Source organism: Heterodontus francisci, chromosome 16, assembly GCF_036365525.1.
Source record: "Heterodontus francisci isolate sHetFra1 chromosome 16, sHetFra1.hap1, whole genome shotgun sequence".
In the NCBI taxonomy this organism is placed as follows: Eukaryota; Metazoa; Chordata; class Chondrichthyes; order Heterodontiformes; family Heterodontidae; genus Heterodontus; species Heterodontus francisci.
The window spans coordinates 71936923-71962143 of NC_090386.1; the positions used below are offsets into that span (position 1 = coordinate 71936923).

The window sequence follows — 25221 nt, forward strand, 5'->3', positions numbered from 1 at the left end:
AATGTAATTTTTACAAAGCAGAATGGGGATTACTTAATATATGTACTAGACACAGCATAACTTTATTTACATAATAGTTAAACTATGCTAACACTTATAACTGATAGGAATGCTTCCCTAGACACCATCTAGAAGTTTCAACAGATAGTGAATAACTTTTTAATATTAATGTACAAGTGCACTTTTTGGACAAGTAGAAAACAAATTTTGTTTAAATAATTTGATGAATAATGATGCAGCAATTTAACTGAAACATTCAAGGCTAGTCTTGGCTTGTTCCATTTCATGCAAGAAGTTATAGAACTGTGGCAACGTCAACTCTAAACAAATAAAAATAATATATTTGTGAATATCATGTAGTAATTTAATAAAAAGCATTGAGAATTCAATGAACATGTATATACTAACCCATGTAAATATTTTCACTTTTGTTCCCCTTCTTTATAACTAATTTTAACTGAAATAAAAAACATTTGTTAGAAACAAGTTACACAATGAAGCAAATGAAAAAGCTGAGCAATTCTAGTTCAATTCACAGTTGAGTAAGTTTATATGATGAATAATAGAGTAAGCTGAGTAATGGGCGTTTTAAGATTGTGAACCACAAGATGAAGAAAATCACCTAGTTTGCAGCACTGATAGGAAGCCAAAATTTATTAATAGTCATAAAATGACAAATTGTTCACTGGTGTCTGCAAGCTAAGCAGCAATTGTTGTGTTTTGATTTGTCTTCAGATAATGTTTTAAGAATATTTTCTAACTTCCCTTCTTCCGAGTCTCTCCATGCTACGCAGAATACCCAACCAGCAATGGATAGCAAGAGATTTGCTTCCAACTCTCTGTCAATCCTCAAGTGACTTACAGGAGATTCTGGAGAGCAATCCTGAGTAATATCCTCCAATTTTCCCTTATTACATGGAGGAGCACCTTACCAGTGCTGTTCCTAATGTCTAGGTTGAGGCTGAAGTCTCACCATGCTGGGAATTATACGCTACCATGCATTGCTACTATGCGTTAGAGCTCCCCATTTTATCCTTTGGTATAGTGTTTGTGTTTTTGGTGGCAGTTTATATTCTACCCTAATAGGGCTCCTTGTACCATGCATGCAAATGTAATTTTCACTGAATGATCTGCTGTTGATTGTTGGATTTACAAAGGTTTCTTTGTACATATTAAAACTAGCAAAACTAATTACTTATATGATAGATGTTCTCATCTATAACAATTCAAAGTGAAATAATGGGGATATCCCTCCATCCTTGCAAAAAAACGCCCAACCCAGAAATAGGAGGGGGCCAAGGCTAGATCCTTGGGGGACACCAGAGGTTAACTGTGTGGGAGCAGGAAGAGAAACCACTGCAGGTGATTCTTTGGCTACGATTGTACTGATGAGAATGGAACCAGGCGAATGCAGTCCCACCCAGCTGGACAACAATAAAGAAACTGATGGTGAAACAACATTCTTTAGCTATGTTATATAAACCCAACACTGGCAGTATGAACATCAAGGTTATTATATTCATTTTATTTAGAAATTGCAAGGTAAATTATGACTCAGTCAACTTTAAAAAGTAAAACAAAAGACAGACTGCCTAGACTTGCTTAACATAAATGTTCTTCCACCTGGTGTTCATTCTCAGTTTCAATAGAAGTGATAAAGGATGAGAAGTATTCAGAACTTGGTATTTAAAAACAAGACTGAAAGGGGTGGAGGTACTTGTGTTTAATGTAAAGGATAAATTATGTTGATACAAGATTATTCATTCATGTACACCTGACAAAAGGATTACCTGTAAAAATATGCTGCCAACCTTTTGTAGCTCACTGCTCCCTGCAATTACTGCAAACAACAAAGAGTGTGTAGATGAAGCAACACTTTTCTTGTTTTTTCTTTGATTTTTATGTTTCTGCCTTAGGGAAGACTCACAATGAAACTTTGAATCGTTCTGTATTACGTGGCAGTAATGATTTAAAAAAAATGAATTATTCAGACTCCATACTTTTCAATGAACACAAACACAGCAGTATAAATGGAGCCTTAGAATGATTTCAGAATCCCCATCCTAATCACCTTCCTTTTCTTAGCAAGTACATGCATCAAGGTGCAATCACAGCAGAATGCCACCATATTTACAGTAAAATCAAAGCCACCCCACACTTTTCTGCCCCAGAACACTGGGGAGATCCATTTCTTCAATGAGGCAGAGTGAATAGAGGATCAGAGAATCAGAGTAAGTTGTCTAATCCAGAATTTATCAAACACAAGAGACATACATTTTCATATTAACAGCGTAACATACCTTATTGTATGCATCAAAAGTGATATAATTATTGGGGAGCAAAATTAATGACATTAGTATGAAGGGCCATAAATTTTATCATGGGGTCAACAGAAAAACTGACCGTCATTGGCAGAAATATAGAAACTGACTTGTGACTGCAGAGAATGTTGCTGAGAGACAACATGTAGATGGACCCTTTGTTTACGCAGGTGGAGTAGAAATATTCAACTTAATATCAAAATTATTTGAACTGCTGAGTACAATTGCTCAAGGCTTTGTATAAAACCTAAATATCCTCAACAGTGAAACACTTCAATTGCAGCTGGTACTAAACAATAAATGGCACATGCCAATGTTGGAACAATGGTTAATATTGCTGCAGTCTTTCTGGTGTGCATGCCAAGCAGGAAAGATAAGGCAGTCAGTATATACATGATGGTTAATTTTGGGGACATTGGCTTATTGCATTGCAAATTTACAGCCTTTTGTGCAGAAGAGAAGTTTATTGAGGTGTGATGGAACAATAACCATTTGGCATCACATGAAGACAAGTGCAAGGGAGAGTTAATGTGGTGTAATGTTATTTCGTACCGCAATGAGGGATTATTGTTTAGTAACAGATGCAACTGAAGCATTTCACTGTGGAGGATATTTAGGTTTTATACAAAACCTTGGGAAACTGCATTCAGCAGTCTGAATAATTTTGACATTAAGTTGAATATTTCTACTCTACCTGTGTAAATTAAGGGTCCATCTACATGCTGTCCCTCAGCAACATCCTCTGCAGTCACAGGGTCCATTTTCATATTTCTGCCAATGACAGCCAGATTTACTCCTGACACCATGATAAAATCTATGCCAACAAACTGCCTATCTGATATCAAGTCACAGATGGGTCAAAATTTCCTTCAGTTAAACATTGAGAAAATTGATGCCATTATTTTGGACCCCTACCATAAATCTGCTCTCACATCCTACATCCCCTTCCTGTCCACTCACTCAGACAGAATCTGTATCAGGAAAGTCAATTGTCCTACTTAACCTAAACCTGAGATTCAAATCTCATCACTAAGACTGCTTAATTCCACTTCTGCACCAGTGCTACAGTTATTTTTTTTTTAATTTTCAAAATATACTTTATTCATAAAAATCTGTAAAAATTACATTGCCAAACAGTTTCCAAACTGCACCAAAAAATACAAACATTGCAAGGGAGATCAGTTTCCTTCAATACTGTCATGAGTTTCTTCCCAACCCTTCCGTTTCACAATTGTCATGTCAATTACAGTTTTACATTTACAGCAATTGAGAATATTAACGATACAGTTCGAGGGGTTTCCCATTGATCCAGCCCCTCAGTCCAGCTTGGTGGGGGAACCTTACACTGTGGTCTTTCCCCATTGAGCCTTTGCTGCGGCTGCCCCAAGCTTTAGTGCGTCCCTCAGCACGTAGTCCTGGACCTTGGAATGTGCCAGTCTGCAACATTCGGTGGTGGACAACTCTTTGCGCTGGAAGACCAGCAAGTTTCGGGCAGACCAAAGGGCGTCTTTCACCGAATTGATAGTCCTCCAGCAGCAGTTGATGTTTGTCTCGGTGTGCGTCCCTGGGAACAGCCCGTAGAGCACAGACTCCTGTGTTACAGAGCTGCTTGGGAGCTACAGTTATAGTCTAAATGCAGCCTAAGTCCAGAGTCAGGTCTCAATTTGACAGCACAGTACGATTCCCTGAAGGTAGAAAGTGTCACTCCACTTTACCCTGGAGTCAGGTTGGGTCCCGATTTCTGATTTACACAGCACGTATGAAGTGATATACCTGTAGTTTAAATGCATCCTAAGTGCACTAGCTAAGTGCACCTCTTCAATAATAATGTTATGGGGTTTCATGTACTAGCAAATGTGTTTGTATAAGATTCCCTTGTGTATTTCAATGCAAATGAAGATGACTGGGTTAAACTGACTGCATTAAAATACCATGCAAATAAAGTTTACATGAATATGTCAATTGGTGGGCTAGCAGTGGAAATTATATCCCAATGAGTCTCAGTTAACAGTGCAGTACGTCATCATAGTCACTTAGTTTAGTGAAGTGTATTTTTAAAGGTCAGTATTACATCAAAAGATCCACCATCTACAAAATGAATTTGAACATTACCTCCAAATTTCCACTCCATATCTACTAACTGATTGACGGTCACTGTTTGTCCTACTGCCAGCCTTGACAGCACTGCAGAATGCAATTTCCACTGAAAATACAACACATGATTAAACAATGCTCATCAATACTATTGTTCATCATATCACTTTGTCCTTATTGTAAAGTATCCTGGGACATCTTCCTGCACATGAAATGCAAGTGTTAGTGGTAACATTTGAGTTAAATAAAATTGCTTTTTTTTGGATCACTGGTTAAATTAGTATTTTTACTTTACACTTCAAAGTTAGTTTAATGCCTTTAAAATTTTAGCTGATAAATGAAGAAATAATGCAGACCTGAAGTGTAATGTTGAGTTAAAACTAACTTTTTGTTGACAGTTGACTTGCTCAAGACCACACATATACTCTAAAATACTGCAACATGGAGTAAACATAAGAAACGAACAGAAGTAGGACCAAGAGCAGGACATACGACCCCTCAAGTCTGCTCTGCCATTCAACAAGATCATGGCTGAACTTCAACATTAATTCTACTCTCCTGCCCTGTCCTCATATCCCTCAATTCCCTAAGTGCCCAAAAATCTATCAATCTCAGACTTGAATATATTGTGATGGAACATAGGTCTATACCTACAATTCTGCAAAAGGTGAGCTCCTGATTTTCTAGGTAGTTACAAGATAATTCTTACGTCTTTAATCCAGCCCTTTCACTTGCTTAATGGATGCTGGGGTATTTTGCTTTGTAAAAGCATTCCTTTGTTTTCTCTCACTGGGGAAAAAGGGGCACAGGGCTGGAAATATTGCAGACCAAAGTGTGAATGTGAGGCTACATGAAGCCATGGGACACAAGAAAAGGGGATGAAGTCCAAAATGGCCTCTAACATTTATTGAGCACACCATTTTAAACTACAATTGTAGAATTTGTCGTCGTATTGTCTTTTAGCAGCTTGGATTGGTACAGTGTCACAGATAGATTTACAAGATTCCAAACAGCAGCCTTGTGTGCATCTCCTTCTGTGGACAGCACATACTAAGAAAATGTAGAGTAATTGTACTCCTTTACAGTGCGTCCACTTCATAGTATTAAGCATAATATTTTGTTCACAGTCGTTTCTCTAGATTTCTTCTATACATCTTCCTTACTAAGTATTTGGTAGGCTTTTGCAAATACTTAGTGAGCTCAGGTGGGCAGGCGTGTGACTAAAATGTCAAGAGTAACCAGGTAAATTCTCCAGGTTTGTTGTGCTTGTATCCCTGGTCAGGAGACATTATTCCAACTTGGAAATGTAATTACATGCAAAAATAAAAGCAGAAAATAGCATCAACTTAATTATTTCCCCAGACACCTTTGCAAAGAGACCTTTTCTCTTATTTGGTCTGCCAGGATTTCCAGGCATCTTTTCTCACATTATGATGTGTGCATTCTGTGCCTTGTTTTAACTGTCTATCCATTGACGATTCACGTTGCTACCTGATATTCTGACAGAAAGGGATATTACACGGCCACAAATAGAGTTAAAAGGCTCGACAGGAGATGTATCCTTTTTGTGTGCACGATAGAGGCTGTAATAGCTCCAGCTCCTGATAACATCTCTGTGCTTTTAAGTACTACAAAAGGGAGTTGTAGCCAAACTAAATCCCAGCACCAAAATTTCACAGTCAGAAAGTCTGTGAAATAGATACAGACACATGCAGTTAGTGTGATATGATAATAAAAATGTAATGTCAGCCAAGTGCTTTGAATACCCAATATTTCTCCAAACCATGTAGGCGGTACCCAGTAATATTGACCCTGGCATTAGGTCATGTACCATAGCAATGAACTACAATCACGTTGACACGTCACATCAGTTTCAATTATCAAAGACAACCTGTATTTCCTGTTTTGAATATTGTGAAAGATTTCCATTTCTTGCAGTACATTTTAATCCATTATATTTGTATCTTCTTTAGCTAGAATTGAAATGCAGCAGATTAAGAAACTGATAGATGGAAATATCCTGAAAGAAATGCAAGGCCTACTCCAATTCCTATGTCCCTACATGGTGCCAATGCCAAGTGTTATGCTCAGAAGGAGCAGTCATGAAATAAACAATGAACTGGAGGAATTATGAATTAAAAGTCAACTGTTGAACTGAACCACAAGAAAATGGGCACATTTATACCACAGACAACATGGAGTAGAGGTCAAGTGACCCTTCTTGCACTGTCAATAAACAAGCCTGTCTGCAAAGATGAAACGCATTAACTGCATCTGAATTAGCTTTGGGGAAAACACACTGAAATGGAAAGAAGCCCATTTCATGTTAATGACTCCTACCTGCAGCAATGAGACTAAGGTTTTGTAGACAGATTAACTCCACAGCCCAAACCAAGATGAATAGGTGTGAGGTAGCGCCATTGTAACAGAATGGTCCCCAACCAGACGCCAACAGATAGCAATGATTCCCATATCCTGGACGACTGTATCGCCATACCAGGGGCCACGGCCCTTTGTCACCTGACAGAGACTCAAATATGTTGAGTTTTTACCTTAAAAGGTAGTTCGCTGGAGAGAGAGGTGAGATCAAAAGCAAAGACCACAGAAAGCCAGCTCCAGCCAGAGGCTGTGCGATACGGTCCAGCTAAGCAGAAGAACCCTGCTGAATAACAAATTGAACAACCACTGAAGCAGAGAAATTGCAAGGTGACTTTGAGACTCTCCACTTGTGAAAGTAAACCAGGATTCACACCACCACGTTTGGGCTAAGTTGTAACCACAGAAGACCGCAATACTTCAGCAACTCCAAGACAAGGAACATCAGGTCTGCAACACTATTATAAAATTTCCTACTGAAAGAAAAGGTTTATTTAAGCAATGGACTCTTGCACAGTAATTTGGATTTTAATTGCATCCTATCCTTTTCTCTCTATTTAGCTATTCTTGTGAGTGTACATGTGTACAAATCCATTTGTGGGTGAATTTGCGACCATTTTGGGAATTGTTTCAAAATAGTTTGTTTTTAAACCTATGAGAAAACCTGTTATTTGTCTGTTTATTTGACCCTGGAGCAGTTCCTACAGATTGGAGGGTGGCAAATGTAACCCCACTATTTAAAAAAGGAGGGAGAGAAATAAGAGGGAATTACAGGCCAGTTGTCCTTACATCAGTAGTGGGGAAAATGCTAGAGTCTATTATAAAGGGTGTGATAGCAGAACACCTGGAAAGCATAAACGGGACTGAACAAAGTCAGCATGGGTATACGAAAGGGAAATCATGCTTAACAAATCTATTGGAGTTTTTTGATGATGTAACCAGTAGATTAGATAAGGGAGAACCAGTGGATGCAGTGTATTTGGATTTTCAGAAGGCTTTTGATAAGGTCCCACATAAGAGGTTAGTGTGCAAAATTAAAGCACATGGGATTGGGGGTAATATACTGCATGTATTGAGAATTGGTTGACAGACGGGAAACAGAGAGTAAGAATAAATGGGTCTTTTTCCGTGTAGCAGGCAGTGATTATTGGGGTACCGCAGGGATCAGTGCTTGGGCCCCAGCTATTCACAATATATATTAACGACTTGGGTGAAGGAACTAAATGTAACATTTCCAAGTTTGCAGACGACTCAAAGCTGGGGGGGCTTGTGAGCTGTGAGGTGGATGCAAAGAGGCTCCAATGTGATTTGGACAAGTTGGGCGAGTGGGCAAATGTATGGCAGATGCAGTATAACGTGGATAAATGTGAGGTTATCCACTTTGGTTGTAAAAACAGAAAGGCAGATTATCTGAATGGTGATAGATTGGGAAAGGGGGAGGTGCAACGAGACCTGGGTGTCCTTGTACACCAGTCGCTGAAAGCAAGCATTCAGGTGCAGCAAGCAGTTAGGAAGGCGAATGGTATGTTGACCTTCATTGCAAGAGGATTTGAGTACAGGAGCAAGGATATCTTACTGCAGTTATACAGAGCCTTGGTGAGACCTCATCAGGAGTATGGTGTGCAGTTTTGGTCTCCTTATCTGAGGAAGGATGTTCTTGCCATGGAGGGAGTGCAAAGAAGATTTACTAGGCTGATTCCTGGGATGGCAGGATTGACTTTTGAGAAGAGGTTGGGTCAACTAGGCCTATATTCACTAGAGTTTAGAAGAATGAGAAGGGATCTCATAGAAACCTAGAAAATTCTAACAGGACCAGACAGGCTAGATGCAGGGAGGATGCTCCCGATGGCTGGGGAGTCCAGAACCAGGGGTCACAGTCTCAGGTTACGGGGTATGCCATTTAGAACTGAGATGAGAAATTTCTTCACTCAGAGGGTGGTGAACCTGTGGGATTCTCTACTGCAGAACGCAGTGGAGGCCAAGTCATTAAATATATTCAAGAAGGAGATAGATATATTTCTTAAATGCCAAAGGGAGAAAGCGGGAACAGGGTACTGAATTAGATGATCAGCCACGATCTTTTTTTGAATGGCAGAGCAGGCCCAAAGGACCTACTCCTACTTTCTATGTTTTCTATGTAAAAATACACAGGAACTAATCCACCATTTTTAACAAAACACTATCTACGGTCAGTTGGGAGGTGAAAAGTGGAAGCCACTCACACCTTACCACCTGTCTGTAATACAGGACAAATTCCCAAACTTGATGATTAAAACTGTACTGTTTACTGTATTTCCTTTACATTTATGTGTAGCACTGCTATTAAGTCTGAACTTTTCCCTTGTCTAAATGCGATACAATACAGAATAAATCCACAAGTGAATACTTTTGGAGTTGCATGCTTTGAGGACTAATATTTTCATTTTAGGTTAAAATCTTGAGGCAGTCGTCGTCAAATTTTAAAAATACGTGGTGCAACTTACAAAGCAACTTACCTGATCCGCAAAGCATTCGGCCTTCTCCTCAGTTAGTCCTTTATAATTAAGAAAAAATACATTTTTAATATTTAAGGGGAAAAATTTTCATGGAAGAGTTTAGTGACAGTTAAATGCAACATACCCAGAGTAATGAAATCAGTCTTGACATGGTTAGCTGTCAAACTCCTTTTCAAAGCACCTGTAGGAAAGATGAAGGTATTTTAATTCTAATTATAAGAGCATATCCCTGCTAGGATTTTGAAACAGAGTTTTCTATAATTATAGAATTTCCTCTTGCGATAAGTTATTCAAAATGTTTTACATGTTGTTCCCCCTGTGCTTATATAGCTAATTGGCTAAGGCAAGTTTTTTTGTCTCTGCGCCACATAAATGCATTCCATGGAACCTCAGGGACAACACAAAATTTAAATCCCCTCCATTTAATTGTCATATATCTCAAGTTTAGGTATTGATGTTGTAATTAGATTTATCCACCAATGAGTTAAAAGTGCTAAGAACAAGCCTTTCTACCACTCCAGCTCATAAAATTCAAACAAGGCAGAGCAGCAAATAAGGAATGTAAGCATAAATGAGACTGAGGTCCTGTGCTTCAAGCACTAGAATGCCATGGCTCAGAGGCCACAGTTTGGACAACTATTGAATTGCAGGATTCAAAAAAAGCAAAGAGCTACAGGATTCTCATCTAGCTAAAGGACTTATGGAGAGAAAACTAGTAGTAGAATATCATATCATTTGTAAACTTGAGTGAAGCTGCCTTGAGGGCAAAAAATTATTTGTTTAACATAATTTTCTTCCCTCTCCTTTCTGGTGTCTTTCCTTATTCAAAGGTGTCAAAAATATAACACTGATCAGGCACTCTGCTCTGATTGTTTATGCTTTAGATCATTTTTTTCCCAATCATAAGAAAAATCCAAAGAGTGATGACAGGGAGTTGTTACAATTGGATCAAAAATTTGATATTTTGTATGTTTTCTTGCAGACTAGAAAACATGCGATGAGATATAACAGCACTGATGTTGAGTGTCGATGTACTCACATCACCCACTCCGTGTGGAAATTGCATTTCTGCTATGTTGTAAGTGAATTCTGAGATACAAGCTAAATACATCACGTGATGGTTCTTGCAATTTAGAAAATGCCATCTGTGTAAAGCCTGGGTTCAATAATCAAGTTGTTGGGATGGATACATATTGCAGAATGCTGTTTGGTTACCTTAAGTCAATGAGAAATTATACAGAACTCAAATGATTATATTATTACATTAGACCCCAAGATCGGGTAGATTGTGCATGTTTGTGAAAGTCGCAAGCTTGGTGGGCTAACTGGCCTTTTCCCAGTCCAAGACTTTTTTTTATATGTTCTTAACATGCATCAAGACAGCATAGAATCTGTAAGTAGGAGGTAACCTAAAAATATTGACAATTACAGCTGTTTCCCAGAAGTTGACTTTTATAAAAGAGCCAAATGTTACATGAAATGATAATCTATTTACAGGATAGTCAGTACATCATCGACAATAAAGTGTGAACTATTCTCTTCAACACAGAATTTTAAAATATTCTTTTTAAATTTACTTACAAGGCTCCCTTTTCATTGCAAGCAAGAATAATTTTTAACAGTTGTATAACTTACCAGAACTTCAGAACAGTGACTGGCTTTTTTTTAATTCATTCTTGGGATGTAGGCATCACTAGCAAGGCTAGCATTTATTGCCTATCCTTTGTTGCTCTCAAGAAGATGGTGATGATGAGCCTTCTTCTTGAACTGCTAATATCCATGTGGTGAATGTATTCCCACAGTGCTGTTAGGTAGTGAGTTCCAGGATATATTTAAAAACATTCTACCAGTGTTTCAGGTTTTGGGATTTGTGGCTATTTGTCCATGGAAGGGTTTGGTATGATTTATATTAAAATGCTTCATTTCTGTTTAATCTAGCTCACAATACATTAAAATCCCACAATATTCAAAGGATGGGCATAGGGAGAATTGATATTAAAAAAGGACCAGATGATGGGATATTGTTACTTGCATTGCGGTTGGAACTGAGATACGAAAGTTCCAATTTTAACTGCATCCAGCTGTCCGAAATTGGAGTTGGTGGTTGGGGCGGGGGGCAATTAAAATAACGGGTGCCAATTACCCCCCCCCCGCACTGATCCCGCTTCCTTCCCAGTGCGTCCCCATATCATCCAGCTCGTGAGCAGGCGAGCAGGACACCCACTAGAAAGAAGCAGGGTCCTGTTTTAAATATGCAGATCGAGTAAAATTATGTAATCAGGACCCAATCTGCAATATAAATCGGAGGCTTGAGCAGGGCGGAAGGCTTCAGGGTCGGTATTCCCATCAGGCAAAACCTGATCGTGAGCCGGAAGAGAGTCAGAAGGTAAGTTTAAAATTTATTTTTCAGGTTTCCCTGTAGTCCAGGAGGGGCAGGTCTCCTAGTTCTCCCCCATACCCAAATCCGACCATCCTCTACTTGTTTGTGCTCTGCTAGCCCAATCTGGCTAGCTGTTGGGGAGGAGACTACAGCATTTTATTTAAATGAGGCCCTGCCGATAAGACTGGCAAGGTATCCACATCCCCGGTCTTGTTGGGTTTTCAATACCCTACCGCGTTCCCTTTCTGTCTCCCCATTAATATCAACACCTAAGTGCCAATTGACTTATTATATAGAGATGGTCTTATTAATTTGAAAAATAGCAGAAGATAGTTTCTCGGTGGCTCCAACTTAGAGTCATAGAGTTACACAGCACAGAAACAGGCCCTTCGGCCCATCGTGAACTTGAAGAATGGTGAGGACAGGGTAGCACTGGTTTTATTGTCAGCCCTGCTGGCCAATGCCTAGACAGACAGAGGGTATCAGAGATTGAACTGCTGGCTTCCTGTCCAGCTAGGGACAAAAGAACAGAAAAATATAGTCTGGGATCAGTTTGTTGTAATGTATGGTAAGGGAGGACAGAGACCCTGTTTAACGCAGTGCTGGTTAGAGTAGAGAAAAGGCTGACCATAAAGAATGAATGCTTTGCCCAGTAATGGGGATAGTTTAGCATGTTTTGCTGTTTTCTGTATTAAAAAGGATGTTTACTGAAATTAAGTCCATGTGACATGGGACTTACTGTTACAGTTATTCTGTATATTCACATCCTGACTGTAAAATAAAGCAACCTGATGATTTGCAGTTGGCCACATCTCACCAAATTGTTAATCACCTTTCAAAAAATTAGAGCAGCACATGTGAGATTAGGGTATCTAGTTCATATAATTCAGGTTTTCATTGTTATGGCCTCAGGCTATTGTATGCCATGCTATTGTACGATTAGATAGTAGGGAGTAAAGGTAAACGCTTGATCATGAAGAACACAGATAGGTTTGTGGGTGAGAACCCAGACAATATCTAGAGTAGAAACAAAATTTGTAACACACTGTCATATTTTATACTGGTGACACACAAATCTCCCCTGGCACAGGAAGGTAATAGAAAGCCCACAACTAACAGCCCAATATAATTCAAACCTTCTCTTACCATTAGGAACCAACAGGACACTTTTCACAATGTTTTTCAATGGGCCTGGGCTCATTCCATTCTGTGAGGCAAACTCACCGACTTGGCTTAATAATCGTTCTGACTGTAAGTGAGGAAAAATGTAAGATACATTTTGTTCAACAATGCATCTTAGAATTAGCAGATTTAAAAAGTTCTAATCATGGTAAACAACCGTATCAGTTTTCAGAAGGTGATGCAATGACAAGTCAGAAAACACAGTGATCTTGTAACTAGTCTCCTCTAGCACTGTAAACTCAAAATATGTTGGTTTAGAGAAGCTGAAAACAGAGGTCTGCACTTAGCAGCAGTGTGAAATAAAATTAGAAAGATAATCCTGGGATGTTCTTTCATACCCCTTAGTGCCTGATTTTTAGCAACATTAACAAAGGGCTTGGAGTGGGCTCCCCTGGATATCCTCTTGGCTGAGAATAGTATGTAATGCAGGGATATATACTGGATACCTTGAAGCTGCCTTAACTTAATAACAAAACAGCATTGTGAATGGGACTTGGATTGTAAAGGACTGTGTTGCACGCTCATGCCTGCGGTCCACCACAAAGCAAGGTTATGTTGCCAATTTCAGCCATTCTGCAATGGAGAACCACTAACTGGGCTTCTTGGCAGAAGGCTGGGGAGTAACAAATAGGCTGTGCTTGCACACATTCCAGCTGCTGTCTCATAAGCAACACAAGCAAAGGCCTGGGAACCAACTGCCTATCTATTAATTTGATTGCCCTTGATGCGTGGCCTTGGGGCCCCAAAAAAGGTGTAGGAGAAAATCTGAATGAATGGAGACATACATAGCCTCAGCAAGAATGAAAGAACTGCAGTGCAAAAGTTCACACTGCAGAAGATATGAGGCTAGAAATCACTTTTGTTCATATTAGCAAAAGAATATTTAACACTTTGTTTTATCTGGATTATTAAAATAACAAATAAAAGAGTGCCATTCGAACACAGTAATTGTGCATGCGCTAACATCACCTACAAATTTCTAAGTTACACTGTTTTACAGCACTTTATTTTCCTGGTAGCCAGCATGGTAAGTTGGGTTTTTGGTAGTGACCACTCCTGGAACTGAGACAGCGAGAAATTTCCAATATAAGAATATTACCTTTTAAGTACAATGTACACTTAATAGAACTGCTAAATTTCACAGCATTTCTTACCTCTGTGGGTTCTGTAATAAACCGAAAGATTATTTCTGTCAATGCTGAGAATTGCTGCAAATAAAATTCATGAAGTGTAAATTCTTGCCAATAAATCACAAATAAAATACATCTTAGTCACAGAAATTCTAAATGTACGATTGATCTAAATTTCTTTAAAAAATTACTTTCAAATCATAACTCAAAAACATAGTTGCCTCAATCCCAAGTGCCTTCACCATTACAAGGTAGCTTGTATCTTTCAAGAAATGCTGGAACCACTCAGCAGGTCTGGCAGCATCTGTGGAAAGAGAAGCAGAGTTAACGTTTTGGGTCAGGGACCCTTCTTCGGAACTAGCAAATATTAGAAATGTCAAAGGTTATAAGCAAGTGAGCCGGGGGGTGAGGCAAGAGATAACAAAGGAGCAGGTGTAGATTGGACAAGGCCACATAGCTGACCAAGAGGTCATGGAGCAAAGGCAAACAATATGTTAATGGTGTGTTGAAAGACAAAGCATTAGTACAGATAGGGTGTTAACGAACTGAAGATTGAACAGCAGCAAGTACAAACATGAAAAAAAAAGTGGGTAAGCAAACTGAACAAACTGCAATGAAATGAAATAAACAAAAGAAAAAAAATTGTAAAAAACGTAAAAAAGAAAAAGTAACTAAAAATAAAAGTAAAATGGGGGGCCCGTCATGCTCTGAAGTTATTGAACTCAATGTTCAGTCCGGCAGGCTGTAGTGTGCCTAATTGGAAAATGAGATGCTGTTCCTCGAGCTTGCGTTGATGTTCAGTGGAACACTGCAGCAAGCCCAGGATAGAGATGTGAGCATGAGAGCAGGGGCGAGTGTTGAAATGGCAAGCAACCGGAAGCTCAGGGTCCTGCTTGCGGACTGAGCGGAGCTGTTCCGCAAAGCAGTCACCCAGTCTGTGTTTGGTCTCCCCAATGTAGAGGAGACCACATTGTGAGCAGCGAATACAGTATATTACATTGAAAGAAGTACAAGTAAATCGCTGCTTCACCTGAAAGGAGTGTTTAGGGCCTGGGATAGTGAGGAGAGAGGAGGTAAATGGGCAGGTATTACACCTCCTGTGATTGCAGGGGAAGGTCCCAGGGGACGGGTCGAGGTGGTGGTGGTAATGGAGGAGTGGACCAGGGTGTCGTGGAGGGAATGATCCCTTCGGGATGCTGACAGGGGAAGGGAGGAGAAGATGTGTTTGGTAGTGGCATCACGCTGGAGGTGGCGGAAAATGCGGAGGATGATCCTTTGGATATGGAGGCTGATGGGGTGGAAAGTGAGGTCAACGGGAACCCTGTCACGGTTCTGGGAGGGAGGGGAAAGGGTGAGGGTAGAGCTGTGGGAAATGGGCCGGACACGGTTGAGGGCCCTGTCAACAACAGTGGGGAGGAATCCTCGGTTGAGGATCAAGGAGGTCATATCAGAAGCACAGTCATGGAAGGTGGCATCATCAGAGCAGATGCGTCGGAGACGGAGAAACTGGGAGAATGGAATGGAGTCCTTACAGGAGGGATCGTTCCCTCCGCGACACCCTGGTCTACTCCTCCATTACTCCCACCACCTCGTCCCCATCCTATGGCACCTTCCCCTGCAATCGCAGGAGGTGTAATACCTGCCCATTTACCTCCTCTCTCCTCACTATCCCTGGCCCCAAACACTCCTTTCAGGTGAAGCAGCGATTTTCTTATACTTCTTACAATGTAGTATACTGTATTCGCTGCTCACAATGTGGTCTCCTCTACATTGGGGAGACCAAACGCAGACTGGGTGACCGCTTTGCGGAACACCTCCGCTCAGTCTGCAAGCAGGACCCTGAGCTTCCGGTTGCCTGCCATTTCAACACTCTCATCTCTATCCTGGGCTTGCTGCAGTGTTCCACTGAACATCAACGCAAGCTCGAGGAACAGCATCTCATTTTCCAATTAGGCACACTACAGCCTGCCGGACTAAACATTGAGTTCAATAATTTCAGAGCATGACGGGCCCCCCATTTTACTTTTATTTTTAGTTACTTTTTCTTTTTTATGTTTTTTACAATTTTATTTCTTTTGTTTATTTCATTTCATTGTAGTTTGTTCAGTTTGCTTACCCACTGTTTTTTTTTCATGTTTGTACTTGCTGCTGTTCAATCTTCAGTTCGTTAACACCCTATCTGTACTAATGCTTTGTCTTTCAACACACCATTAACATATTGTTTGCCTTTGCTCTATGACCTCTTGGTTAGCTATGTAGCCTTGTCCAATCTACACCTTCTCCTTTGCTATCTCTTGCCCCACCCCCGGCTCACTTGCTTATATCCTTTGACATTTCTAATATTTGCTAGTTCCGAAGAAGGGTCCCTGACCCGAAACGTTAACTCTGCTTCTCTTTCCACAGATGCTGCCAGACCTGCTGAGTGCTTCCAGCATCCACAGTATTTTGCTTTTATATTAGCTTGTATCTTTCTCCTTACTTCATCTTTTCCATTGCTTCTACACCAGCAGTTTAGTTTAAAATAAAACTAATTGGGAAGAGGAAGACGGGGGATATACACATCCAAGGACAAATGTGAGGTTCTCCCTATATTTTTCTTCTTGGAACAGAAGAAAAAGCACAAGGCAAATTGGACAAAATGTTGTACGGGATGGTGAGCTAACGATACTAGTGCAGGAATAGTTAGGACAAATTGGAAACTACCCACAGTATAAATGGGAACCAGAAGAAAAAAACATCAAATTTATTGATAGCATTATAGCAATGTCAAATCCAAGTACACTACTGGTAACCTGACTAGGATTCTGGCACTGCTAAATATCCAGGTTTATTTAACGATAATTTAACCGCCAATATGACTGTGACTCTTCTAGGTGATCAATACACTTTTCTGAAAAAAAATTTATATTATTCAATTTATACTTGCCAATTCAAATTCACTAACAATGTATAAATATGTGATTTAAGCACATGCCTCAACTTGTTAATGGGACCACAACCTGTAATAGGCCATTACCTATGTTATCAGCTAAACAGTTAGAATAGTAAATAGGAGACTGGGATAAGCTGTAACATTTAAAAAAAAATACCACCCACACACATACACCTACTACAACATAAACTTGTCAGAATGGTGAACAAGATAGTTTTACAGCAGAGATTTGAGCAGATTTTGTTGTTGCAATTTTCTACAGTAGTGTATGAGCAATAAGGCTGGCAATGCCTGCAAACCCAGCAGCAGTATAAAGACAAATACTTATGTATACATTAGATATTTGGTAAATTTCAAAATGTAAGTCTCATGCCAGGCTAGCTGGACTTGCTTGTTTTAATAATAGGACAAAGGTCCATGCACCATTACGAATTTCTCCTTAGAGCATTAATTTTCAAGTTCAGTTGCCTGGATCCTAGGTTTCCAAAGGACCAAGATCATCACTTATTACCAAAATGTTATTTCTGTTGCAGTTTCCTAATATTTTCTAAAAATTATAAAATTGTTTTCTTATAGGTACTGTAGATACTGTCTTTTGCAAGTTAGCACAGGGGATCACTGGGAGTGTATCAATATATGCAGGCGCACCCCCCCCACCAATACAGAAAGTCACTCTTACAGGTGGCACAGTGGTTAGCACTGCAGCCTCACAGCTCCAGCGACCCGGGTTCAGTTCTGGGTCCTGCAAGTTCTCCCTGTGACCGCATGGGTTTCCGCCGGGTGCTCCGGTTTCCTCCCACAGCCAAAGACTTGCAGGTTGATAGGTAAATTGGCCATTATAAATTGCCCCTAGTGTAGGTAGGTGGTAGGAGAATGGTGGGGATGTGGTAGGGAATATGGGATTAATGTAGGATTAGTATAAATGGGTGGATGTTGGTCAGCACAGTCTCGGTGGGCCGAAGGGCCTGTTTCAGTGCTGTATCTCTAAATAAAAATAAAATATTTAAGATTGAAAACTTTTTTCAAGCCCAAAACCGAGGACAGCACAAGGGAGAGGAGAGGGTAGGAACAGATGACAATGTATTAGAAACATTAATAGTCAATAACTAATACCCTTGCATTTTACAACACACAAGTGAATTAAAATTTGACTTTTAATTTTAAAAAGCAGACTTGAGATGCAGATTTGTTTTAGAAATTTTCAAACTGATGACAGCTTAGGATAAGGTCTATAAGTAACTTCTTTGATAGGACTATAATTGATTTTGGTTTAACAGATGTGACCTTTGTGATATAGGTCACTCAGACACAGTTCTGAGTCTTCTCAGTTCTGATGAAGGACACACGCCCAAAAGGTTGGGTTAATATTTTCACTGTACAGATGCTGACTGGCCTTCTATGTTTTTCTCCCAGTATTTTATGTCTAAGTTTCAGATTTCCAGTTTTCTCCGCCCATTTCCTGCCCAAGTGGGTTGATAACACATATGGCCGTTGCTGGTAAAAAATGTTAATCAATCCTATTGTTTCCCCGTTGTTTACAGTCTGCATAAATATGTTCCTAGGAGGGCCAGGACCTGAAGCCTCTTCCTCCCTGTAGATTCAAACACGCACGTTCATTAAACAATGTTAGACAGGACCTCCATTTACAGCAATTACCTGGTTGGAGAGTTTATTAAGTGTCTGGATGTCGCTGGACACACTGTCCGGCACAGGCTCCCCGCTGAAGTGCAATTTGTGCATCTTCTCCGACACTGCCTCTGTCCTTCTCCTTGCACCAAGAGGGGGAGGGGATGAAATGCAGATCACAGCCCGCACATTCGACACACCCGAGGAGGGAAGGCCTGCACAGAGAAAAGAAAAGCGGAACTTGCAATTCGCATTAATTAATTCAAAAGTATTTTAAGGCGAGGTTAGGCTTCTTCCCCCGCCAGCGAAAAGCGGGCCCTGCATTTGGTGGGGTGGTAAATGCAGGAGCAGTTTCGGTGGGAGGGTTTTCGAGTCCCGCGAAAAGTCACGCCTGCCGTCTGGAGTCGCGAATGATCACAATCCGATTCCCTTCAACCGTATCGACAGTGCAGGCTGGGGGCATCGGCAACGCACAGACATCCGCAAGGCGCAATTTGCAGCGTCCGATCCACAGCCAGTAAGTTTAAATAAAAATAAATCTTTGCATTAGTATTTTTTTGTGTATATTGTATTTTGATTTCTGCTGATTTGGCTTTTTTTAATGCCAGGGATGATCTGTTTCTCTTTTTTAAATGCATTTCCCCCCTTTCGTTTAGGTTGTGCCTTTTTAAATGCAACAAAAAATCCCGCTTTTAAACAATCCCGATGGTTTCAGTAGCGAGTGACACTTTGTTGCAACGCTTCATTCTGTAGTTTTTGACACTTCAGCTTGCCAGCAGTAGGTCCTTTGTTACAAACCCATTTCCGTGCTGCTGCTTCAATTAGTTTTATTGTATCGCGGATAATGGTTAGAGTGAGAAGACGGTCACTGCAGGTATGTGATACATTGTATGAAAAAAATAAAGCGATTTTGACTCGGTGTGCAGTTGAGAGTATTTTTCCTTTTTTAAAATCTACAAATGATTTCTCTCTCTTCCCCCCCCGCCCGCCCCCCGTGAATGCCATTCAAAAGCTGAAACGCTGCTTACTTCGTGGAATTTACTTGTAATGATCTTTCTTTGTTTTCGTTTTGGAATTTGTATCTAGAGCAACGCAAGCGAAATGATCATGAATTTACCTTATTTTTAATGATGTGTACCTTTTCTAACATTTTATGATATGGGATGGTGGTGTTGCAGCTTTCAAGCATGGATTCGTCAAAAAGCTCAGTTAGGTGGCAGTAGCATATTGTGGTATAAATAATAATACGTCCAGTAGGAGGGCCTCGAGGGAAGTCAGATGACCAACCAATCCATATTCATTATAATATATTAATTATATTTTGTGTTTAAAAACTGAGATTTGAACCAAGTAGATTATCATGGTAGTATGGAATCTAATATTTCATTAAATTGAAAAGTAGAAGCTACTTTAAAATAATCTTTGCTCAGTTTGCACATGTCCGTTACAGGCACGAAATGACGTTTTGGAGACTTTACCAGATGAATGAATGCAAAATGAAATTTGACTTGCGGTGCGCGATCAACTTTTAAAACGTTCGTTTTTACAGCAACCGATTAACAGTGTCAGGCATGTAGTTGTTGGCATTTAAAAAAACTATTGTGTTAAAGCATTCAAGTTTCCCTAAAATAAAAGCAAAATACTGCAGATGCTGGAAATCTAAAATAAAAACAGAAAATGCTGGAAATACTTAGCAGGTCAGGCAGCATCTGTGGAGAGAGAAGCAGAATTAACGTTTCAGTTCTGATGAAAGGTCACAGACCTGAAATAGTAACTCTGCTTCTCTCTCCTCAGATGCTGCCTGACCTGCTGAGCATTTCCCGGACTTTCTGTTTTTATTTCAAGTTTCCCTTAACTTGTGTGTATTCGTTTAACCCTTTGGCTTGAAAAATAGGTATTTAATAAGACTTTAATTCATTTGATCAAAATGTATTTTCAGGAGCGAATTGCAACTGAATCTTTTTACATAGCAGAATTCTTCGTGAGTAGAAGAACATAAGAGAAGTCAGAATAATGGCAAAGGCAAAATTCTTGTATTGGACTAAGTAATTAATTTTTTGAGTGGGGTGTTGACTGTTTTGAGATTGAGGATGCGAACAGTTCAGTGTCATAATGGTGATTGTTTGGACATTTTTATTTCATACGTATTGGGCAGGATTTCAATTGCTGGGTCAAAGCCTCAACATCGCAATGACCTCCAGGTTCCATACCCGCACTGATGTGGATAAGCGCACGTGTGGCAATTTTAATTTGGAAATAGCTTAATTGGCTCAGTGTTGTGTTCGCTGCCCAATTAGCAGCGGCGGACGCGGGTAGGAGGCGGGACTAAGGCAGCAGTAGGCCCTGGTTTAAAGTGCAGGCAGCAGCCGTAGCTGAGGCTGTCGTTCGTCCAGAACGTGGATTGACGACGAGCAGTGGGCCGGCAGGGAGGGCCTCTGTGCCAGGGCAGCTCCCTGTTTTTCAGACAACTCGCTGGAGGAGCTGCTGGAAGCAGTGATTGCACGCAAGAACAGTCTCTTCCTCTACTAGTGGCACCAGGAGGCCCACAAGACTCAACAAGAGGACATGGCTGGAGATGTCACACAGTCAGCAGGAGAGGAGTGCTGAGGAGGAGCTGGTTGCAATGCAGGAAATGTTTCAGTGACCTTAGGTCTGGCAAGGTGAGTGCCAAGAGAGACCCACATGGTATGCCTCCTGGTCAGCAGTCACCAGAGTGCCAAGGAGAGGGGCATCGTGAGGGTGCATAGAGTTCTCCTGACCATGGGAGAGGGGTGTGCTCAGGTGCATTGCTGACCCATAAGCATAGGTTTGAACCTGAGTGCTGCTGGTCAGGAGGCAGGAGTGCAGACTGCAATATCGTATATGGATTAGAAACTGCAAGTGGAGAGGGAGGGAGGCATCGTCGTAATGCCATTGTTATTCACCTTGCAGGCCTAAAGGAAGCTAAATGCTCAGGAGAACGAGAGCGCAAGCCTGGGAGGTCGGCTGTCACATCTCGCGGTACTGGCGGGTTTTGAGGAGCAGGCCCTTGATGTGGCCAGAGTGTCCACCCAGAGGGATGCTGGGATGGGGAAGCAGGAGCCCACCGTAGAGAGAGTGAAAACACCTCAACATCTCCATGTTCAGGGGATACATGGCGATGCTCCTCCTGCAACGAGTTGTCAAAGCATAAGCTGTCATCTCAATACTTTATACACAGAAGCATCTGTTGATTGTCCCGATCTCTCATCACCAACTTCTCCTATGTCTCCCACAGGGCCAACTGTAGAGGGGGAGCAGTCCACGCTCAGAACATGTTTATGAGGAGTCAGCGTTGAAGACACCTTGGAGCCTTCACTGTCACACCCTACCAATGCACCCGCCACCAGTGCAGACACTAGTACCTCGATGGATCCTCTTGCGTTGTTCGAGAGGGTGGCACAGCATGAAGCACACATCACATCAGAGCTGGAGGATTTGGGGGATGCTGAGTCAGCAGTCCCAATTGGAGGATGGAGGATAGGAACACTCCTGTTAATCAGGGTGGAGATGCAGTGCCTCAGGAGTCATTCCTGGAGAGCCAGCATGAAATGTGTGCTTAAATGTAGAGTTACCTGAGGCAGTGCGGGGTCATGGGATGAGAATGGAGGAATCCGTTCATCTTGTGTGCACCGGAACGACTCAGTGCTTTGAGCGCATGAGCTCCCCCCCCTGAGAGTGTGGCCAACCTGGAGAGCCATGTGTGGCATCACTCAATGGATGGAGGAACAACGCACTGACAATGTGCAAGATGCATGCCACACTCCGCAGCAGTGGTGCAAATGGCTCAGAGAAGCATGGAGTGGATGCCAGCCGTGCCCCATCTGGTGGTTCCCTCCAGTGATCAAGGCTGTCATGAAAAGGCTGAGGAGGGGACTGATGGTGATGAGGGGGTTATCCCTCATGGGGCTCCATCATCATCATCCTCTCCAATGGTCTCTCTGGACAAAATATCTACAGATTCACGCCCTGTGACAGAGGTTGCCCCCTGCAGCATGACTGTAGCAGCAGCCTTTGCAGTGCCCCCCCCCCCCCAGCCCCACCCAGTACCTCGATGACGCGTGTGACCATCACGGGCATCTATATCTCAGATAGGCATGAGCGAGCAGCCTGCTTCCATCTTGTCCTCAGCCACAGGGATAGCACCTCATAGGAGTGGCTGTCAGTGGAGGCCACTGCATTGGTAATGATTTGGGACTGCTCTGCTTGCTGTACATTATGATTTGGATACAAGACTAGAAAGAGTGGTTTACAGCTTTGCAAACCATTCTAAAATAGGAAGCATAATTAATTATGAAGACTAAAGGAAACTGAAAGGGGATATTAATAAGATGGTGATATGGGCAAACATGTGGCAACTGTGAGGTGGAATATTGTAAAATAATGTAATAATTGTCTTTTTAATGGTGGAAGACTTGGCACTCTGGAAGAGTAGAGTGACATGGGAACTCCGATTCACAGACATTAAAATTAGCACCTGAATTGAATAGTCATTAATAAAGTCAATGGAATATTGGGTTTTATGACATGAGGAATAGTGTATAAAAGCTGAGATTAAATGGTGAATCTGCATAAAAGCTTGAGACTACAGTTAGCGTGCTGTGTGTATTTCGGGCTCCACAGTATAGGAAGGATGCTGAGGTGCACAAGAAATAGCAGGAGTAGACCATATGGCCTATTGAGCCTGCTCCGCCATTCGAAATGATTATGGCTGATCGTAGGATTCAACTCCACTTTCCCACCCGCTTGCCATTCCCCTTGATTCCCTGAGAGATCAAAAATCTGTCTATCCCTGCCTTAAATGTATTCCATGATGGAGCATCCACAACCCTGTGGGGTAAAGAATTCCTAAGATTCATAGGACAACCCCCTCATTCTTGGGACCAATCTAGTGAACATTCGCTGCACTGTCTCCAACGCAAGTATATCCTTTCTGAAATGTGGAGACCAAAACTGCACACAGTGGGCTGAATTTTATGAGCCTTCCAATGTTAGGGGTTGTGGGGGGGGGAGGGGGCCTGGAAAATTCTTCTGGGAGAGGCCCACCACGACCCCTGATGCTGAGAAGGCCCCGCTGCATTTTACCGGCGACAGTGAGGCCTTGGTGCGGTCTTCATCACCACCAAATCCACCCCCCCCCCCCCCAACCTGCCGCCAATTGGCGGGGCCTTCATTTCAATATGTTAAGAAAAGTTAATGCATGCAAATTAACTTACCTTGTCCCGGCAGCTGTTCCACACCGATATTCTGGCTGCCATTCGGAGCTCTGAGGCATGACACTGGTGGGGAGGGGAGATGAATGAGTGAGATTATCAGGGTGGGGGGGGGAGGGGAGCAGGGAAGAGGGAAAACACTTTTTATTGGCTCTGGGGATGGTGGGAAGGGATTGAAGGGCAAATGTAACAAGGTTAGGGGGGAAAGTTCAAGTTGGGAATGAAGTTCATTTTTGAGATACTCACCCATGAACAAACATTGGGTGGGTGGGAGGTGGGAAAGGGCCTCCAGCTTTTATTTAATTTTTTGAGGACAATGTACTGTGATATAACTTTTAAAAACTAAAATTGTTTCTAAGGGCTTGAAGCCCTTTAAAAATGGCACCAGTGCATGCACGCTGGCGCCAGACGCTGTTGCTAGGGACTGAGTGGCCGCCTCCTCTACGTCATTGGGGGTGGCCGTTCTGCCCCTGCTATTTAAATGAGCCCCTGCACGAAATATTGCGGGGGCTGAGCGACGGCGCATCCGCGTCTGAAGACCGCCAACAGCAGAGCGTGCCACCGTGATTTGCGGCGTGCTCATAAATTTTAGCCCAGTATTCCAGATATGGTCACACCAAAACCCTGTACAATTGTAGCAATACTTCCTTATTCCTGTCCTCCAATCCCCTTGCAACAAAGGCCAATATGCCATTTGCCTTCTGAATTGCTTGTTGTACCTGCATGTTAACCTTCTACGTTCCTTATACAAGCACACCCAAGTCTCTTTGAACATCAACACTTACAAGTTGACACCCTTTTAAAAAAAATTTTGCTTTTCTATTCTTATAATCAAAGAACATAACTTCACGCTTCTCTACATAATACTCCATCTGCCATCTTGTTACCTACTCACTGAACCTGTCTATATCTCTTTGCAACCTCTCTGTGTCCTCCCAACAGCTTACCTTTTGTATCATCAGCAAACCTAAATCATTGATCATACGTAATAGAGAATGATAGTGTAGATTCACTAAGATCTTTTCTGGCAAGAAGAAATGCAAATATAAAGAAATACTTGAAAAATTGGAGCAGTTTATTTTTAGAAAAGTGGTTATAGGTGATTTGATAGAGGTGTAGTATGCACATTTTGAGGGGATGTGGAAAACGTAGATAGAAACTGACTGTTTCCACTGTTTGAGGGGTCTTAAACAAAGGCCACATCGATGTAAGATTAAGTTTAAGTGACTGGAGACAGAAAACAGGAAAAATATTGCCATTTTACAACCCTTTCAATAAAAACAATGTTAGAACCTAAGAAAATGTTAGTTACATGGTTGAATGAAAGGTGAATAATGGGATGTGGAGCTTACACAGAATTAGGACTATTGTTCTTGTTCTTGTAGAAAATAAGCACCAACCTATACTGCTTTTGCCGAACAGTCTGTTTCTATGCTGTAATTACCATTTAACAT

General features: G+C 41.4%; 2 protein-coding genes across 7 annotated transcripts in view; one reads left to right on the plus strand and one right to left on the minus strand.

Moving 5' to 3' along the window:
- Window positions 1-145: 145 nt before the first annotated feature.
- commd7 (COMM domain containing 7) lies at window positions 146-18933 on the minus strand. Of its 2 annotated transcripts, none has more exons than XM_068048377.1 (9): window positions 18567-18933; window positions 14003-14056; window positions 12813-12915; window positions 9411-9467; window positions 9275-9324; window positions 4434-4524; window positions 1791-1840; window positions 409-457; window positions 146-320 (listed from the first exon to the last, which is right to left on the minus strand). In XM_068048377.1, the coding sequence occupies exons 1-9, from the start codon at window positions 18648-18650 to the stop codon at window positions 244-246; spliced, it is 615 nt and encodes a 204-aa protein (XP_067904478.1). In that variant the 5' UTR covers window positions 18651-18933; the 3' UTR covers window positions 146-243. The 2 variants fall into 2 exon arrangements, with proteins under 2 accessions (XP_067904478.1, XP_067904479.1); XM_068048378.1 differs by having other exon boundaries at window positions 9287-9324; window positions 18567-18927.
- Window positions 18589-25221, plus strand: part of LOC137378196 (DNA (cytosine-5)-methyltransferase 3B-like) — a 313202-nt gene continuing 306569 nt past the window's right edge. For 2 of the 5 annotated variants that reach the window (XM_068048370.1, XM_068048373.1), the window contains exon 1: window positions 18589-19053. In XM_068048370.1, coding sequence (XP_067904471.1) covers window positions 18947-19053 — 107 coding nt within the window. In that variant the 5' untranslated portion in view covers window positions 18589-18946. The remainder of the gene's footprint in view (window positions 19054-25221) is intronic. The other 3 variants (XM_068048372.1, XM_068048374.1, XM_068048371.1) reach the window with 2 other exon arrangements.

Excerpts from the sequence above, each read along its gene's own strand:
- commd7 (XM_068048377.1), bottom strand. The coding sequence starts at position 18,650 with ATGCACAAATTGCACTTCAGCGGGGAGCCTGTGCCGGACAGTGTGTCC. Across the intron at positions 1,841-4,433 it reads TATGGAGTGGAAATTTGGAG|TAATTGCAGGGAGCAGTGAG; the intron begins GTAATGTTCAAA and ends TGTTGTTTGCAG. Across the intron at positions 321-408 it reads AAGTGAAAATATTTACATGG|AGTTGACGTTGCCACAGTTC; the intron begins GTTAGTATATAC and ends TTATTTGTTTAG.